Source organism: Tupaia chinensis, unplaced genomic scaffold (assembly GCF_000334495.1).
Source record: "Tupaia chinensis unplaced genomic scaffold, TupChi_1.0 Scaffold000028_1, whole genome shotgun sequence".
In the NCBI taxonomy this organism is placed as follows: Eukaryota; Metazoa; Chordata; class Mammalia; order Scandentia; family Tupaiidae; genus Tupaia; species Tupaia belangeri.
The window spans coordinates 7,535,373-7,556,241 of NW_006159458.1; the positions used below are offsets into that span (position 1 = coordinate 7,535,373).

The 20,869-nt window shown below is 35.6% G+C and overlaps 1 protein-coding gene across 10 annotated transcripts in view; it reads left to right on the plus strand.

Annotated features, from left to right (window-relative positions):
* SOX5 (SRY-box transcription factor 5) overlaps nucleotides 1–20,869 on the plus strand; it is a 1,018,333-nt gene that overhangs the window by 570,739 nt on the left and 426,725 nt on the right. For 8 of the 10 annotated variants that reach the window (XM_027771080.1, XM_027771084.1, XM_027771082.1 and 5 more), the window contains one exon: nucleotides 4,853–5,084. In XM_027771080.1, coding sequence (XP_027626881.1) covers nucleotides 4,854–5,084 — 231 coding nt within the window. In that variant the 5' untranslated portion in view covers nucleotide 4,853. The remainder of the gene's footprint in view (nucleotides 1–4,852; nucleotides 5,085–20,869) is intronic. The other 2 variants (XM_014587346.2, XM_014587342.2) reach the window with 1 other exon arrangement.

The window sequence follows — 20,869 nt, forward strand, 5'->3', positions numbered from 1 at the left end:
TTCTAGTCTGGAAGCCTCTCCCCTACCTCTGGAGGTACTGTGTAAGTGTCTGAACACAATGGGGAGCATCCAACTTGCTGAGTGATTATAATGCAGGTGGGGAGCCTTCGGCCAGTAGCCAAAGATCCCAGTAGTTTTTAAATTAGCTTCACATATTGACCAAGTCACTTCATTATGCAGAATGCTGCAGGAAAAAGTAAAAGAAATGTAATTTCTTATAAAAGGAGGCTGTGCTTTACAAGGGAGGACTTTTTTTTTTTTTTGAATACCATTACTGTAACTCAGCAACTCTCAAAATGTGACAGACTAGAAATGAAATTTGGTCCATGTTCCTCAGTCTTCTCCTTTCCTCACTTAGCATGGACCCTAAGCTTATTTTGTACTTTATAAAAATAAATCAATAAAAAATGCTGCATTTTTGCTTTTATCATTAATTCCTCTGTGAAATTCTCTCTTCATTTTTCTCTGTATTTCCACTTCACTTTCTTTTTCTTAAAATAGTCAACCATCCTATGAAGCATCCCATATACTTTGGACCCTAAGTGCTTAGATATAATGTCATTTGACCTTTAGCCTAAACTTCCATTATTATTTCTTTCCTTTTTTTTTTTTCAATCTTCTTAAACAGTTTACAAGCTTCTTAGAGGTGAGGCTCTGGATTTTGATGATTTGGGAGAATCCCTCTTGTCCTAGTATTGGATGTTAATGTTAGTTCTTTCCATACCCCAATGAGTTTAAAAAAACAGTTATGTCACCATGGCTCCACAAGGCAATTTTACATTAGACTTCTTCATTTATCTGCCTCATAGCTGTTTCTTTTCTTTTCTCCTTTCTTCTTCTTCTTTTTTTTTTCTTCTTGCCATAGGCTATGTCTCTTACCAGAGAGAGAGAAAGAAAATAACAATCCCCAGAGGGGATGGCCACACCACAATCCCTTCTCCTTCATTCTCCTCTTGGGATTTTGGGCATGCACATGTGTTTGGTATGATTTTCACACTGCCAGGTCTGGGACTCAAACTGTCATCTGTCACAGGGAAATCTCGGACCTTCTGGCCCTCCTCATGTCCATTTCTTTGAAGTCTGAATTTTGTTCATTGGTAGGGCCTAGCACTTACCACAGGAATAGCAAAAACTATCTCCAAATGAATCCATAAGAGTGCTTATAAGCCTTGATTCTCAAATTGTTCTAAGTACCCTGTCACTGCAGCACAGCCACGCTGTGTGAACTTCATATCCAGAGGAGCAATGTATGGCAATTTGCAGGGTCTTCTTGATGTCTTTGATATTAATGGGACTTTCCTCTTTCTACAATGAAACCATTTGGTAGATGAACAAAAATTCAAGAATCTAGTATTTCTGATGACTTTGTCATCAATGTTTTAAGAACTACTAAAAATCAATCATATTAAACATGAATAATATGATTAACAGATTGATAGCCCTGAATGTTACATTTGTTAAATTTGTTACATTTTTTACTTATTCTAACTTACTAACCTATTATTGAAATAAAACCATGGCCATTTTTATTGTGATGATTGAAAAAATCATGAAGAAATCTGACCCAGCCTGGTGGTGCGGTCAGTGGCAGACTTAACTGCAGTGCTGTAAGCCACTTATCCAATCACAGGTTTGGATTTCAGGGTTGACCTAAAAACACACCAGGTGTGTGCATGCATGCCTAGGATCCTGAGGAGCTGGAGGGTTAGAAAAGGGGATCTTGACCTGATGAGACCTTGTCAAGTGTGCTTCTCTCTTTCTCTATCAAGCTCTGGCTGTCTCTAGGGTGTGTGCACACTCTGTATCAAAAATAATTTATTTTTAGAAGAAAGGAATAAAAAGAAATCCTTTACTTCCTTTACTTTAGAAGTACTTCCAATTCCAGATCATTAAGAACATTCTATAAGATTCTGAAAATGGAATTGAAGTAAACATAAAACATGATATTTTAGGATCAGTTGTCTTCTGGCACTGTAACACTTTGGTGTTCAGTACTTTAGACCTTAACTTTTGCTCCATACAATGTTATCATATATAGAGAGAATGCTTACTCAGTCGTATATAAAGATTGTTTAGTTATTGAAATGACCATCAGCAGAAGCTCTAGATCTTATCTGCCTATCTTATTCACATTATGTCTACCTTTGAACTTTCAGTTTTTGTATTATTATTAATAATACTAATAAAGAAGAAATCAACAGGAAGGTCATGGTTCCAAAAGTCATAGGATTGTATGAATTTAGGAAGGTCAGCTGATACTACTTTTTGCTTTGATCACCCAGAGACTGACTCTTGTCAATATCTTGTTTTCAGTTACTAAGAAACTGATTGCAAGTGAGGCTAAGGTAGACACCAAATACCAATTTATTCATTCCAGTAAGAGTGATAATGCCCACACAAACCACAAATATGAGAGTTGTACAACAAAGGCATAATCTCCTTACAGCTACATGTGAAACCAAGAAATAGTTAAAATTTCCTTTATTAACTTATTCTGATAAATGACTTCACAAAGACTTCAAGAAGTACAAGTTTGTGGACAGCTCGTCAGGGCAGAAATAATGTGCTGCTTAAGCAATGCTGGATCCACATGGAAGACTGAGGGTTCGGTTCCCTTTACGACCTGTACATGCCAGATACACACATCCATGATTCGGGGTGGCTGGGAGGGTTGGGAGAAGGATCATGGTCTGGAACTCTGTTGAGGATGCCTCTCTCTTTCTCAAGAAATAACCTTTAAAAAAAATCAAGTTATTCCATTTGTGCATTCTTTTATGGAAATCAATAGTTTGCTTGTAGAACATGAAATCAGAACAGTGAGAGTTAAATGTTTCTAGTGCTTTGGGGCTATGGCATAATATGACATCAATTTGGTGATAGATATGGTATTGCCAATGAGACTGAAACCGTTCCAACTCTGTTAACTCCATCCCCTATCATCCTTCTTCATACTTGAAGCGTGTAGACTTGGTAATGGGATCAAAAATAGTTGAAAAGTGCTTGAGATGTGATGGCCAAGTGGACCTCTCCTGTAGATAATACTCACATGGTAGCTGCCAGTATTTCCTCCTCTCTCTCTTATTCAGCTCATCAACATCCCAATCATTAACATTTATTTTTAAACACTCACTAATACACTTAATCAGTTCATTGTTAATTATTGCCAGTCAAGGAACATTTCTCAGATGGGAAATTTTGTATTTCATGTTGATTTTTACAGTCAAACTCTTAGAAAGTAATTTACTTTCCTCATCTCAAGTGTTATGAAGGTAGATGGGTCTCACTGTCGATTTAAAGTTTCCAAAATAAACAAGAGCTCTTATTTATTGAATTGTCTACTCTGTGTTAAAGATTCTACTAGTTATTTTTCATAAGGAACACAGTTCATTTTCAGAAAGCTTTACAAGGCAGATATGAGATCTCCCTTTAAAGATGAATAAATGACGATAGGGAGATGAAGTCACACAGCTAGTAAGTGGCAAAATCAGTGTTTTAGACTCAGTTTCGTCTGATTCTAAAGCCCTTATGTTTTTCTACTATCCTGTTATTGTTTAATAAAATATCTTCAATACATGAATATATTTTGCTTTAAAATTTCTAATACTAAAAATAGTATTACCAATGATTAGAGGTATTTCTTTTGGGAATGCATTTTTAATTTAAAAATTAGTGATATATGTGAATGAGGTGGTATGGCATTTAGTGAATACTTTCTACCTCCGCTCCCACTGGTCTAGAATAAGAATGGATGATTTTGTAAACACTTTGCTAAACCAAAAATACAGCTTTCTCAAGCTCAGATCAAGTTGTAAATGCTATAAGAGAAGGTTTTTCAAAAAACTAAACATTTTAACTCAATTCTATTTCTATGTAAAACTTTTAACGAAAGTGAAAGGAACTTTTCATTTAACCCAAAATGTTTGCTATGTGTTTTTAATCGCAAGAATCAAATACAGAAAGAAAATTTAATTTTTCCTCAGTTTTCTTAGGCCATTTTCATATAGGTTATAGCTCATTAAAACGAAACATCCTTCTTTGTATTTTTTTTTTCTTTCATTGAAGTAGTCTAAGGGATAAATAAGTCTGAGAACTCATGTCTAAATCATTTATAACAGTTGTGAAAATAGAATTGAAATATTTTTATATTCTTACTTTTTTACTGTTTTGCAATCTTGATAGTAGAACCAAATGACAAAATTGGATCTTTTAGGGAGGTTGGGAAAGAAAATTCTCAAATGTTTCAAGATTCACAGTGATTAAAATAAAGTATTTTCAGTTTTTAGTATGCCTTAAACAAATATCAAAAACTTTTTGTCAGTTGCTCTGAGGTTTGCTTGTAATCAGTATTTCTATATTTCATAATCATCTTATTTTTCATGAAATTAAAGATTTGTTACAATGGCTATCATTTATTTAGTTTATATTTTTTGATGAAAGAAATTTTAGTTATTTCCTCTTCTTTTAAGCTGCCAACAGTATTTACTATTCATAGATATTCTGTCTTCAATAAGGTCTATCAAAGTGTAAAACTAGATGGGTATTTTTCTTTCCTTTAAAATGGAATGGTCTTTCATTATGCAGTGTTCTTAGGTGAATTCTCTTGTTTAAGAAGCCAGAATACAAGAGAGTGCTATATTAGTGTATTATTCTCACAACAAACAAGCACTGTTCTGTTGCTACCTGCTTGGCCATTGTTTCTGATTGTGTGTGCTTTGCAGTGGTATTTGGATGGTTTCCTGCTCTCTGCTAGCACAAAAAGGCATTTCTGTTACAATGGCCCCTAACCACACAATGACGGCATTAAGGATTTATGTGGAGGTTTCATTATTTTCTCCTCTTTTGTTCCTTCCAGGATGTCTTCCAAGCGACCAGCCTCTCCGTATGGGGAAGCAGATGGAGAGGTAGCCATGGTGACAAGCAGACAGAAAGTGGAAGAAGAGGAGAGTGACGGGCTCCCAGCCTTTCACCTTCCTTTGCATGTGAGTTTTCCCAACAAGCCTCACTCTGAGGAATTTCAGCCAGTTTCTCTGCTGACGCAAGAGACTTGTGGCCATAGGACTCCCACTTCTCAGCACAATACAATGGTAGGTTTTTTTGTGGTCTCTTGTGCCTACACTCACTTTTTGACCAGTTATTCCTCTCATAGTTTGGCTTCAGGCCTTTGCTTTATAATTATCCACTTAATAGCCATAAACAAGATTCACTTCTGGTATCTTAAAATTCTGTACATGTAAATTGGTTCCAATAGTGAGTCTAAAACATGCTTTTTTATCTCTTTTTTTTTTTTTGTATTTAAAGAATCCTGCTTCTGAGACATAATTCAGAAGGGAAAAAATACAAAATATGAGAATAATGTCAAAGTGTAACATGTTTAAAATTAGTCAACATGAAAGTTAGATGTTCTACTGTGTCATAAAGGTTTTCCCAGAGAGGGTTATACAGTGATCATTGTTGGAACATTTCTATCATGAAAATTCATTTCCAATTTTCCCAACCCCCTGCCCTTGTTTTTATTTTTGGCTTTACTCAGATTGGATCCCAGTATTCTTTTTTACCATACTCAAAATTTTGTAGAATATGTTTTCTAATACGACTACACTAATTTCTAACTCAATCTTGTTTATATTATTGTTTTGATAATTCAGTAATTCCCTGTTGCATCCCCTTCTAAAATATGCAACCAACAGTAATTCTTCTGGCACGTAATCTCAGGGTCTGGATCACTGCAGCAGTTAAGAAACTGGGGCTTCATGTGCAAGAGATAAGACAGCGTAGCATCTTCAGCCAAAGTTAAACAGCATGAACATGTGCATGCACACATACACACACGCACACGCTCAAAATAAGGAGGTTTTTGTCCTCTTAGCAACTAAAATACATAGATCATAATGTTAGTAAGGTAGTAGGGTACTTAGCTGCCAGTGCAATCACTCACCTTTTCACCATGGCTGCATGAGTGGATGTCACACTTCTGTGACTTCTCCTTTTCTACTTTGAGGATGCCCATGCTATTCATTTCAACCTCATGACACCAGTAGCTGTATCTTTATCTTATATTCCCATGCCTGTACATATAGTTATAAGTCTGTTAAATTTCTTTTTTCCCTTTTTTCAGGTAGTTATTACATATCATAAATATATTTAATGCTAAAATTTACCCACTTACTCATAATTTTGAATTACTGGACATGGAATTAAATCAATAAGAAGAATCAGATATTTTCTTTTTTATTTTTTTTTATTTTTAGAAGACCGTTTTTATTTAACTTTACTTATTTATTTATTCATTCATTCATTTGTTTATTTCAATTTGACCAGAAAGGGACAGAGAGAGAGAGAATGAGAGAGAATGAGAAAACAAGCTGCCAGGTCTGGGACTCTAACTGCAGTCGGCCATGTGGGAATCCAGCGCCTTTAACCAACACACCTCCTGCCAGCGGCCAAAATCAGATATTTTCTAATGGATATATAATATACTGATTATTTGACTTTCACATTACATTTAAATATTTGCATTCAATGTTTTAAGCCTCATAGGTAAGCATTTCTTTAGGCAATTTCCAAGATTTTCTCACGAAGAATAATGTTTTAACTAACCGTGGTGGTTTATGAAGTTATTTAACCCTCACAATAATTCAGTGAAATGTTATTATTAATTCCAATTTATAGATGAGAAAATGGAGTCTCAGAGAAGTTCAACTAACTTCTTCCAGATCAAAGCCAATAAGTGGTTGAGCTAAGCATTCTGGCTTTGGGATCCATGCTTATAAACTTTATGAACTCCTGCCTCTTCACAAGAGCACAGATATGTTTATGTTCTGTTGGGTCATCAGAAAAGTTATGATGTGTTATTTGCATAAAAGAATGGAAAATCACATCATGATGTCATGACATTTTAGACAACCCAATAATTATCTTAACTTGCAAAGTTAAGTCTTGCTATCCATAGTTTCTCCCTCTTCCCTCCACTGTGAGTTCATGTTAGTTATGTACAGTGGGAACCCCTTTGTCTCCCTCACAGAAGGGCTAGTATAGGAAAAGAAGGGGGAAATGAGTAGTGCACAGGTGAACTGGGAAGGAAGTCAGATTCTCCTTTCGGTATTGGTATTCTCCATTTGGTACTACTAATGCCTTTTCCCTCTCAATATTTTGCACATTATCTTTTCTCAGATAGAACTCAATTGAGATTGTTTCTTAGATTAGTTCTCCTGTGATAGTTCTATAAACATACAAATTTGCAGGATAGAATCTAAATAGATAATGACTAGAAGAATACCAAAAAGAGGAAGGGAGATTGTTTAAAGGACACTGAAAGATCAGTATGAGAAAAGCATATTAAATTACATAATGTAGTTTCATGAGGAGATGCTGTGATGTAGGTAGTTAGTGCAGATGAAACCGTGTTTTAAAAATCCATGATGAAATGCGAACGTATGACGAGAGAATATGAGAGAGAATGAGGCCACCTTCTACAGGGTCATTTATACCCAAATCCCCTTCATTCATCCTTTACTGCACCTGGACTTTGTGTACATGCCATGCTTATTTCCAGGCCAACTGGCGCTAAGACTCAAACTATAGTCAGCATGTGGCTTTCAGGTTCACATTCCTGTAAGCTCCTGACTGCACCACAGAGGCTAGGCCACTTCAAAGTTTTAAAGTAGATTTCAGGATACCAGCAGATGGCATAATGGTTATGTCATTGAACTCCCATGTGGCTGACCATGGTTTAAGTACTGGAGGCTTGAAGCTCATGCTGAACCTGTACATATGTATGGCCAGAACCCTGAGAGGAGAATGGAGGAGAAAGAATTGCAGCTTGGCCATACCCCTGAATGATGATTTCTCACTTTCTGGCTTTCTATTGCTCTCTGTCTTTCTGGTGAGCGTGCACGCCCTATAGCAAAAAATATGTCTTAAAAATAAATAAAGTAGAATTCAGCTTAGCTAAACAAAAATTATGAACTTTTTATTTTTTACCAAGTTATATATTGAATACTATGGAAACAGATTTGAATGAGACACCTTCCGAGGATTTTTTCACTGGGGTCTATAGATCTCTGGAAACAAATAGAGAATTTTGTATATATGTACATGTCTGAGAAGCATTAGGGATTTAGTAAGATTCTTGAGTAATTCTAGGATCCCCCAAAGTTAAGATCTGCTATTCTAGTTGTTAGGTACAAAAATTCACCTTAGTTTTAATGACATCAGGCTCAGTTTTACTAATTTGTTTGTCCCTCAAATGTTTCTTGAGTCCAGCTACTTTAAATCTCTTGAATAGACAGTTGGAAGCATTGCTTATGTGACCTCAGATTTCTAGCCTCTCTTTTCAGTACTTCTAGCATCTGCTAGGCCTGTTCCCCTAAGTGATGACTTGGATTGTTTACCTCACTTTTGTAACTCATGTTATGTCCTGTTGCTTACAAAATTAATCCAAAACTCTTTTTTTAAAAAAGAATGATTTTATTTAACTTTATTTTTGTTTATTTACTTTTATTTTTGTTTATTTACTTATTTTAATGTGACCAGAGAGGGACGGAGCGAAAGCGAAAAGGAGTGAGAAAGCAAGCTACCAGATCCAGGACTCGAACTGTGGTCTGCCATGTGGGAGTCCAGCATACTTAACTCCCTTGCCACCTGATGGCCCAATCCAAAACTCTTTATTTTACTGAAAAACAACATACACTAGCATCGGACTGTGACGTTAGTCTCCTTTCCTACCATTTGGCAATAGGTCTAGTGCTCTGGTCATGCCAGGTTTTCATACATTTCATGAACATACCAAACAGCCTTTGAGTGACACCATTTTATTATTTATACCTACACACTCTCTCTTTTCATATTTATTTTCCTGGTGAATTATGTTTCTTCCACAAGGCTAGGTTCAAAAATTGCCTCCTCTTAGGTGCTTTCACTGACTTCTCAAGGCCGTTACTGTTATTCTTTTATCCATGACACTTACCGCATCTTTTCTCGTGGCCTATATTATAATTTTACACTTACTAGTCTGCCTTTCTCTGTACTGTATTTCTTCTTAATGCACAGCCATGCATATATTTATATTTCTGGGATCTAGCATAAAATAGATACTCAATTTATGATTTTTGACTTAAATGACTGAGTTTGTATGGAGGAGTAAACATTGAATATGTTTTGAGAAAAGTTGTTAAAGATACGAATTCATGATAAGTATTTTTATTTTCTAGAAATTTTAGAACTGAAGTAGAATTTACTAGTGTAATATATTAATAAAGCAGAAAGTGATGATATATTCAGCTATTAAAGTGATAGATATATTTTACTCATTTATTAAAATGATTGGATGTATTTATAGAATTATTATTCAACATGAATGCTTTCTCTTTTTTCTGGATACTAGACCATTGTTATGTTCACATAATAGGTCCTTTTATTTCAGTAAGGAAATACATTCTCTTATTTTTTTCCTGTTTAATATCTTTGAAAACAGAGAGCATTTCATAGTCTTTGTATCATAGAGTTCAACTTAAGGGGAAAAAGGCAGATTTCGTTGCCTATTTTTGTGTGACATTCATCCTTCATTCTTTAAAGAAAAAGATATTGGGAGGTGTATATTGTGTGTTGCCTGAATAGGTTAGAAGAGACAACATAAAACTGTTGAGTGATCCCTGTAATACTGTCTTGGAGTTATGGAGAGATGCTTTCAGTATAAAGCTTAATCTGGTAGGTATTTCCTGAGATGTAAGTTCTATAAATAATAGTTGCCATACAAAGATTTTGAGGAATTAGGGTCCCTTGTTCAGATATAAGGTATCCAGGTATTAAGGAATTGAATCAGATAAAGATGTAATTCTTCCTTTCTGAAGTTCCTTTTAATTATTGCCTTAGTGTCATGAAGAAATAAACTAAGTGCTGAACACAGAGCAATTACTAAATAGCTACAACTAGTATTAATACTACATGTTAATCTGTTCTTGGAAGTTTACTCACTTTTCTGAGTGCTGTATAAATGAAATGTCTTCAGCACACTAGGTGCATATATTCATAAAATACGTTCATATTTCTAATCAATATAAGAGCAAGGCACAGATTGGTGTAAGTCTATGACAGAGAGTGATTTTCTTTAGTTCCTTCTCTGACATGCTCAGAACTGTGCCAAGCAATTAATGGCAATATTTGATTCCCATATAATCTTCAAAGAGTTAAAAGCGATGTTGACTCTGGCATGAGTGGAAAGGCAGTCCTGAGCTTTATTCTTCTCGAAGGTCAGATCTGCATTGGTCCTCTTAGTTGCTGTGAATGTGTGTTTGGTGGCTGTTGCTTCAATGTTTCAGAGATAAGCAGGAATCACTATAATTTTTGGCTTGTTTTTAATAACAGTTCTGAAATAGATGGTTTTATTTAATGATGCAAAGGACTATCCAGGAAGCGTTCTCATGTCATTTTGCATGGATTTTTATGAGCATCAGGAGATAATAGAGTATATTGAGGAGAAATGAAGTAACAGCCTCAGGAACAGTCATAGAACTCTGTGGTATTCTTTCTGGCGCTCACTTTCTGTCTGGTTGTATGCTACTTCCGTTGGCTACATTGTTGTTCCAGCATCAATGTGATGTGAAATGAAAGTCTTGACCACCTGCGGTTACTGAATAATCAGTTGTTTTGTTTTTTTTTTTTAAATAAAAAGCCTACTCTCTCTTAGCCAAACTCTCTTTTGACTCCTCACGCTACTCTTGGGTTGAATGAACAGTAAATATTTTCATTTAAAAACATAATTTGAATTGCTTACTGTAGAGATACCTGAATTTTATTAAGAAACAAATACTATGCACTGCATTCTATTTTTAGCTTTTAAAAATTCATTGAATTTAAAAATATGTTATTAATATCTAATTCATCGATGACATTTTTCTGGAATTGTTAAAGAACACTGAAAAGAGCCCAACAGATGCTTTAGCAGTTACATCACATCACTGGACTCCCACATGGCCAGCTGTGGTTCAAGTCCTGGGACCCGGTGACTTGAAATTCAAATCAGGCGTCAGTGCCCAAGATCCTGGGAGGAGAAGGGATGAGAAGGGATTACAGAATGGCCATTACCATGGGGTGGTGGGGGTGATTTCTCATGTTCCCTCTCACTATCTCTGTCTCTCTCTCCAGCAAGCGTACATGCTCTAAGGCAAAATCCTCTTAGGAAAAAAAGAAAAGTGAAAAGAACACTGGACATACAGCATCTAAGTTTAGTATTACATATATATCTTTGTGTGCTTAAATATTATAGGAAGAACAATGATTATAGAGCTACATTCAATATGAGTCAGTTTCTTCTTCAAGTCTATCAGAAGAACATGGTGTCTTTTAGGTTGTTCTCATATAGAGGTTGGACAGATAGCAGAGACCTCAAATATAACATTATAGCAAGACTACAATGTGTGAAATCCAGACTTAAACACAAAGAATCCATTCAGTGCACATAACAGAGAAAGGTTTGGGTTGCTCAGGCTCACCGCTCTTGGGATTCTCGATTTACTCAAAATAATTTTAATTGTTATGTTATAGCTACATCATGAAATACCTTTATATAAATTTTGCCTATAATCTAACACTCAGCAAATTATACGCTTTTGATGTGTGACTAGGATAGTGTTAATTGTGAAATAGTTTTCAAAAAATTTAAGGAAAAGATAAGTGTGTTAATTTAAAATAAGGCACAGGATAGAACCTTAATTATGGTATGGTAAAGATTCCTATTTCCATATTATGCTCTTACAAGCTTTTAAATTTATAGTTACCTTTGTACATCAAACTTAGCAGAAGTTATTTGTGATGTTGTAATGCATACTGTCGTAAAACCTGTGGGTTATGGTGCCAGTTCTAATAATGAGAATCTCATTGTTTAGGGAGAACAGTCTCCTATACTCTAGACGAAAGTGTAATTACTTTTGAACGATGTGGAATGTGCTCAGTTTAATAGCATGGAGAATAGATTCAGAAAGATTCCGATAAAGTAAGCTTCGTAGCCATATGTGCAGTGTGGCAGTATAAAATTATGATAGTAGGCAGTATAATTCGACACACACAGACTCGATTTCACACAGTTTATCTATAAACTGTTGTTTCTATAAGAGATAGGCTTGCTTATCTGAACAAGGCCAATTCAATTGAAACAAGGTGAAAATGGTGACAAGTTTGTATTTGTTTTTTATGGTAAATTGATGTTTATCATACAATGAAATTACATTGTTACGAACATCATTCTGGAAATGTTGTCACAAAATACCACATGAAGCTATGTATCTAGATATAATCCCAGGCTTATTTTAAAATGTGGTTCGATCTTTTTACTTGCATTGTTTCTGAAAATTACCCCCAGGGCTAGCCAGGGCTAAGAGGAATGGGAACAAATGAAAAACAATCCATTGGGGTCTATCAAAGCCACTGGATAAGTTGTGCAATCGAGCATTTTGTTTCATTGCCAGACAATTCCATTCAGTCCAGTGGCGGTGGTGGGGGGAGAATGTACTGGGAAGTCAAGAAAACCCTGATTCATTTGATATCCGCAGGATTTGAAGTACTACTGTTGAGTGTGAAGTTAGCTGAGCCTTGATAAATTAATGAGAATAGTTTCTCATGAATAAAAGTGTGATGTGGGAGTTGTGAGACAGTTCAGGACACTTAATGAGGGTCTACTATTTAGCATCCTCATACTGTGCTATGCGGTGACAGGGGAATAGGCAAGAACTTCTAATGCTGTGGTAATGAGGGGGAAGTGGGCTTTCTTAAAAAGATTTGCCCTAATGGAATTTAATGGCTTTCGTTTAATAGGGGCCATTGCAAAGGATTCTACTCAAATGTATACAATGAATATTTATCAGCAGAGAGATAGAAATGATTAAGAACCAGGCTCTCCCCTCATGTAGCTTTTTTGTGTATTATATAGGTAAGATAATCATAAAAATCACCATACTATAATATATAACACTAGGACCCTGATACAGAAGATTCACAATTGAAAGGTATCTCATCAAAACTGAATAAATTAAAATTTTATTTTACACAGAAAATATTAGATGCCTTAAAGTTAAGTATATGTACACATTGGATCAATTACCATTAATGTAAGGTCACTATACAGGAATATGGTTTTCCTTTTGCCATAAATCATTTTTCCTAGCAGAAATAGTTCAGAAGGAAAAAAAAAAAAAAGCAAGTTAAATAAAAGGAAAAACAAAAAATGTTGAACACAAAATGTACTTTAAAGTTTTTAATATAAAATATGGAGAAGTTAGTAAATATGTGTCTTATTAACAGAGGACAAACAGCTAGTGTAGATATTGGGGTTTTAAATGTTTCCTTTTTTTATCTGAGTGACCACCTTGAATTCAGTAGAAAGAATGATGAAATACTTGGCTGGAGACTGGATAGCAAGGGCACCTAGGAGCAGTGCTAGAAACTGACGTGAATGGTGTTCCTGATTTTAAGGAATGGTAGATTGTCCTCTCAATCTTATTTTTTATTCTCAGCCTGCATTAAAACAAAGAAGAAAGGGTCATTTACATTTGGAAGCTACAAATAATGAAAAGTTTGTCTGCAGCCGACTTCATTCTGTATCCAACACGTTTTGTTTTCAGTTTTTCTTCAGTCTCCCTTTTATTCTTTTCCTCTTTTCCTCCTCTTCTTCCTCTCTCTTTCAATTTGTCTCTATCAGAAAACATTCTTAAAGGGTCCTCTTGTGGCTCTCAATAGAGCCATTATCAGGAAGGGAGACAGGGGAGGAGAATCAGCCCCATTGTGCTCTGACATATACTTCCTACTTATTTATATATACTGCCTCTTGGGGAGTGACCAGTCCTTCCTGCAGTGAGTCTAGGGTTCTCTCACTACATGTGATTAACGAAGATCAATTCGTTTTATGGGAAAGTTTCACTGGTTTTTAGTAAGCGGGGACTCTGTAGTGAGTTCTTCACAAAAACTGTACAGTATATGTTTTTTCAATTTATTCTGATATTGTATTCTTTTGCTTCTGTTTCATGTTGCAATGTTGACAATTAGTGGTAATTTTATTTTTTTAATGTTCACTCTTGGCCAAACAAGTTGTGGAATGCTATACTGATTCCCAGATTATTTTTGAAATTGTATGTAGAGAATCCAAATGTCTGGGAACCAGTGCTTCAGTTGAATACCTGTGTTCTTTATGTGTCTGTTACTAGGACATCATTTAAGTAATTTTGGCACTAATTTAAGTCATCTTATTATTGACAGCATTTGCTTCTATTTTCAATCAGATCTTGATTTAAATAAATTAAATTTTTGTCTTCAAATTTTTTTTCTTACATTTGAGAATATCTAGAGATTAGTTAAAAGCATAAGAAATAGGGAAGGAGATCATGTCCATAACCAGGAAATGATATTTATATATCAAAGTATTAATATGAGTGACAATAGCAGTGCATTTGTAATTTATTTTTTAATTTTATACTTACAAAGACCAACATCTAAGGGGACCTGAAAGCAATAGGAATTTTTCAGTTTTGGTGCCTGGTTTCTAGGAATTGGAATGAAATCTATAAGACTAATAACTCAAATATTCATTGGAAAATATTTCTAAAATTATTCATACCATATTTCCTTTTGGTCATTATAAGTTAGTTAAAACTACCCATTGTACCTAAAATGGAAAAGTATAGCGTCCTCATTAAAAATTATAGCCATTAACAATTAATTCGCATCTTAAGAAAGTAAAATCATATAAAAAATAAAAAGGAGTATTGAATTTTCAATGTATTTTCTTTTTTCACACATTTTGGCAGTTAGACTAAGCTTTTTCTTTTAAAAGTGTATAAAAAGACAAATATTCTGTTTTTGAGATGGTAAGTTAAAACAATAGAAAGGAATCTGTAATACAGAAAATCTAATAGGAAAATGGGGGGGAAAGCACTTTCAAGAAAAATGTTTCCTTAAGAAATGACAGTCTGAAGTCAAAGTGCTTAGAATGCTATTGGTACCACATTAGGTGAATTTAAAGGCATTAAATATATTTAAATCCTTTATATCTTCCACAAGGTCTGAGATGCTAATAATTTGTGCTGGCAGTGAAGCTGGCAGTAAAACTGAATTCATGATAGTATTTCAATATGCTACCAGTTTTGATCATCTTATGCCATTTTTTTCCCTATTTCTTGTTTTAGAAAGTAAATTCTCTTTTTTCCTCTTTCCTACTAGACAGGGTGGGGGAAGATTCTTTGGTCTTTGAAATGGGAAATAAAGATAAAGCTAACTTAAGTTGACAATTGTAATTGGTCCATTTGGTTATACATCTCCTCTGTGCAAAGGCAAAATGCTTTTTTTAATTTTCCCATAGACCATATTTAGGAATGATCCATGTGAGCAGATGAGGTGCGAATATAAGGAGAGCAGCCTTCGCCAGCTCTGTGACACTGCCATCACATGATGAAGTCAATGAACACAAGTGACTGGATTTTGTGTCTTATTTAGTCAAGGCTGCTTCTGTGGCAGCAAGGCAAACAATGTTATCATTATATAGAGAAGCAGTGTTTATTTCAGTGTCTCTTCATAGCTCTTAAAAATCCAGCCTGTCTTGAGATAAAACAGATAGTCTTGTTTGCAATATCCCTAATCTACAAAATGATACTCTAAGAGTTAATAAAAAAAAAAACTTAAAATGAGGGTTGGATATTAAAACGACAGTAGTATAATTTCAAAGATACCATTAAGTCTTTTATTTGTGTAAAAAAATAACATAAGTACCATGGAAAAATTCAATACTTGCTATTCATGAATAACAGAAAAATAAATTGTAATGATTTATAGGATTATACTTAATAATAATGTACTAAACTCAATAATCACCTCTCTGGCACCTTCTAGACCCTGTCCTCTGTATAAACATGAGTTCTGAAAGTGGGGAGATTACTGGGCTCTTACGAGTATCCATTTTCAGGCTTCGTGGTAGTGGCTGGCATGTTTTGCACCACTAGGGACATAGGAGCCAGAGAACATGCTTCTTGTGTATCTGAAATTCTGATTTCCCCAGAGTCATGAGTAGAACATAAGAAGCAACTTTGAAAGTCTGGTGTGAATATATCTTACATCCTGTCTTCAGCCTGATAGGTGCGACTCAAATGTGGGAGATTTCAAAGTCAATACTCTTAAGAATAAGATATCTTATAATTAATAATAATAGAAATGTGTACTAATACATCATTTTTGTGTACCAACCATGCTACATTTATTATCTCAGCCAGTCCAATATCACCTGGTGAGTTCGATGGCAGGTTTTCACCAGTTTGCCCATAGAACACAGTCTTGGATAAAATGATTTTTGTCAGATATATATGTGATAGAGTTTGATTTCAGAACTGTGGAACCCAAACACTTAATAACTGTGCTCAGTGCCTCTCTACTTACTTGAGTGTTAAAGTTGCTTTTTTATAGTTTATCAGAATAAATAATTGTAAATTCCTTTCGAAGTACTCATGGGACAGACAGGTAAAATAATCTTTACTTAATTATTTATTCTACCATAACTCAGAATTTATTGGCTTTTTATCTTTTTAACTGGCCTTATATGGGTCAAGGAATTTGACTGTTTTATTATGTGTATAAAAAGTTCTATATGGATGCTGGATAGTATATAGGGCTCCAAAGGGTTATTTGCTAACCCTTTCACTTAACAATTTTTTTTTCTTTTTTTGGAGAGGTTTTTTTTTTGTTTGTTTGTTTGTTTGTTTGCTTTAGGGCACTTGCGCTCCCCAGAAAGAGAAACAGAAAGCAAGAAATCACCCCCCAGAGGGGATGGCCACGCCGCAATCCCTTCTCCTCCATTCTCCTCTTGGGATCTTGGGCAGGCACACATACGCACCTGATATGAGTTTAAGCCACCGGGTCTGGGACGTGAACCGCGGTTGACTACACGGGAGTCCAGCAACATAGCCATTATGCTAACTGCTGGTCCCTTTACTTAACAATATTAATTTGTGTTCTGGCAGTAAGAGAATTGGCATAACATAGTGGCTAAGCACATACTCCACTGTCAAAATTATTAGATAATTTCAAATTCTGCTATTTGATATCTGTATGGGATTTGGCAAGTTATAGATTTTTTTTTTTTTGGAGAGGTTTTTGTTTTGTTTTGTTTTTTGTTTTTGTTTTTGTTTTTTCAATAGGGCACATGCGCTCGCCAGACAGACAGAGAGAGACATAGAGACAGAAAGTGAGAAATCACGCCCCAGGGGGGATGATCACGCCGCAATCCCTTCTCCATTCTCCTCTCGGGATCTTGGGCACGCTCGCACACGCGCCCGGCGTGATTTTTAAGCCACCAGGTCCGGGACGTGAACTGCAGTCAACTACGTGGGAGTCCAACGACATAGCCATTACGCAAACTGCTGGTTCCGTAGATTTTGTTTTAACCTTTGTTTGCCATTTGTAAAATTGGGGTGATAACAATTGCATATTATGTGGAAAAAGACATTTTTAAAAAATAGCATTTTGGTAACATTATGAGTTGTTAATGGTAAAAATGGTAAGAAAAAGCCTAAGCCTGCTCTTGAATTTGAGTTCCAGTTATAATTCCAAATCATATGAGGCGTGTGATCTTACCTAAATTTTGCAGCATCTCATGCCTTTATTTTTCTCGTGTAAAAATGCCAATAATAATAGAACCTCTTCATATGTCAAAGTGTTGTGAGAATCAAATAATGAAATTCTCATAATGGCAAAATTTGTTTTATTACATAATGACTTTGAACTGTGCCTGGCACATAGCAAACACTTAATAGATGCTATAGTATCTACACATTCTACAGTAATTGTACTGCTAATTAATTACTGTTGCTTACTAGAACAAAATACTGCAGATTTCAGGGGCTCCCACTAAGTTATGTTTCCTTTTAGTATCCTGGAAGAATATTATTCACATTCTCCTGCCATTTTAAGCTTCATAGTCTTACTAGTAAACTCTGTCAGCATCATTAGATTTAATTTCACTGTGAACATGAAATGAAAACTCATTTGAAGTAGAAAGCTCTATGGTCCCTTTGGGGTGACACGTTTGTCTGATTCATCCCCAGATCCCAAGAGCCTGCCACCGTAGTGGACACACACAGCAAGTATTTTGAAATAGTTGAATGGATGAATGTAAGAATATTTCCAAAAGCTGTGCTCATGGAAGACACTCTGGGTGTAACTTTCTAAATCTTTACATGATCATTCTTAATTTATAAGTAGTTGATAAAACTATCAAATCAGATTATCACCTTATCATACATGAGAGGACTTCAAACATTTCATGAAAAAAATGGAATTAAAGTACAAATTTATTTTGGTGCCCAACATTTTGAAATTCATGTTCGGTTTTATTCATAATATGCACTTCTCTGATCTTTTTTTTTTGGAGAGATTTTCACTGTAGGGCACGTGCGCTCGCCAGACAGACAGAGAGAGACATAGAGACAGAAAGCGAGAAATCACCCCCCGGGGGGATGGTCACGCCGCAATCCCTTCTCCTCCATTCTCCTCTCGGGATCTTGGGCATGCACGCACACGCGCCCGGCGTGAGTTTTAAGCCACTGGGTCCGGGACACGAACCGCTGTCGACTACGTGGGAATCCAGCGACATAGCCATTACGCTAACTGCTGGTTCCCTTCTCTGATCTTTTTGAAAGCCCCTCACAGCGAGTACTCAGTTACTCTGAACTCTCTTTCCAATGCCCTTCTATTCCTCTCAGCCCAGTTGCTCTCCAAATCACTGTGGTAGAAGATCATCGTTACTCTTCCACCAGAAGCTACATCTGTCACAGTTCTCCAAACAGTTTATCACAGAGAATTAACAATGTCAACACAACAACACATCAAACAATATTCTGGAATCAACTATATTTTAAAATTGCTTGATTTCCCTGTATGAATATCCTAAAGGCGACATAATGGCTGTCTTTTAGGGTGTGGTCATTGTCATAAACCATGTATGTTTATTATTATACTTTTAATAGTTTGCACTTACTTTTTTTTTTTTTAACATTTTAGTCCACTTTAAAATTTTTATTCATTCAGGGCTGTTAGAAATATTGTGAGGTGCTCAGTCCTTTGTTTGTTTTACGTTCATTGCTTTTTACTCCTTTGGTCTCTCTTTTATTTTACCTGCAAGGGCAGCCTGAGATGATGTAAAAAGGATATGATATAGGGGAAAGGCATAAAACAAGTGACTTTTTTGTAATATAATAGCTCATCTGTCAGAAATCTGATGTGTTGCATCTAAAACTGGCACATGCATTGAAAATATGTACCACTCTGGCTGCTAATTCTGTGTGATTAATGTATATCTCTACTTTTGTTTTATGGGATAAACTTTGACTTGTCACTTTCCTAATGTGCTTCATGTGATCTTTTTATTTCCTATCATATAAACTCTTTCCTGTTCACTTATGTCCTCTTCAGTGCTTCTATAATTATTTTTGTTTTACATAGATAGAGCCATGTTTTTCCTTCTTTTTTACATATGGTGTTTTTGCTTCGTGCAGAGAGAACTACACAGATGACATTATTTGAAAATCCAAATTTTATTCAGTTTTACATTCTTATGTTTATAACCCTGAATGTTTCCAAAATGTCCTTACCTAAAACACTTTATTGTTTTATTACTGGATTTATACCAGTAAAGATACACCAGCTTCCTTAGGGATAATCTTTAAGCAGAACTTAGTAAGACAAGCTTTGAAAACTATCATTCCTAGGAAAGTAAATCTCGAATCATGAAACATCAGTTTAATCGCTCCCCTTGACAACTTAACGCGACAGATTGAAATATAAAAGCCGATGCAAGTGGGATCAATGGATTATCTAAGTCCCAGAACATCTTCTCTTAAATTGGGGGACTTGACAGAGTGGTTGTGAGAGGGGTAGGTATTGTGTGTCCCTTGTCATGTGTAAAGCATTAAGTTTTCAGAGATTAGTGCTGAGTGGATGTGGTCTACCTGGACATGATGAAGCAAGGGGAAAGACTGTGAGGGAATGAAAGGGAGAAAGAAAGGGGCTAAAGGAAGAGAGGGATAGAGAGATTTACATGTGAGAACTCAGGGGGCTTTGTCATGGCAATTGTATAAAGTGATATACAGTGCAAATCGACTTGAGCATGTCCCTGGATAGCAGGCGGTTTACAGCCTCCAGGAGCTGAGATTACTGCTTTATCTTGTCATACTAAATTAACATGGCAGCACACTGTTAAACAGTGGTGACCTCTTCATCTGGGGAAATTGCTGCCTAGAAGAGAGATGGTATTTAAGTCTCTTCCTCTCTGTCTTCTCAATCTTTCTCTCAATGCCTGTCTTTCTCCCTCCCCCACCTGCCACCTCCTCTTTATACCTTGAAAGTATTTTGGGGTAGACTGGTCTTTTTTAAATTATTATGAAAATATTTTATATTAAAGCGATAACAGATTTTTGTTAGATCAAATGGCCTCTGGGTAGAATGGTAAGATTTTTTTAAGCCAAATTTTTTTAAAAATTCTGTGTTACCTCTATACCTTGCAATTAAGGATACATTTGCTGTTATTTCATTTTAATCTATCATTGTTAGGCTAAAAATAGCTTATTAATTTGTGTCATAGTTAATTTCTATGTAAACCATATGATTTTATCGGTGGAGAAGATTCCGGAGGAAGTAAGGGTTAGAGCCTTGTTGTCTCCTGCTGGCCAGGTAGAGGGCAGGACCAAGAGAAGAGCAAGGGGCTGACTGTCAATAGAGGTAACACCAGAGTAGCTGTTTTTCCCAGAGCTTACCAGGTGCTGCTTCATTCCGTAGGTTCTTTTTATTTCTCTTTCTATGAAGAGAGACTGGAGCAGAGAGAGAAAGATGTTAGGCCATAAAT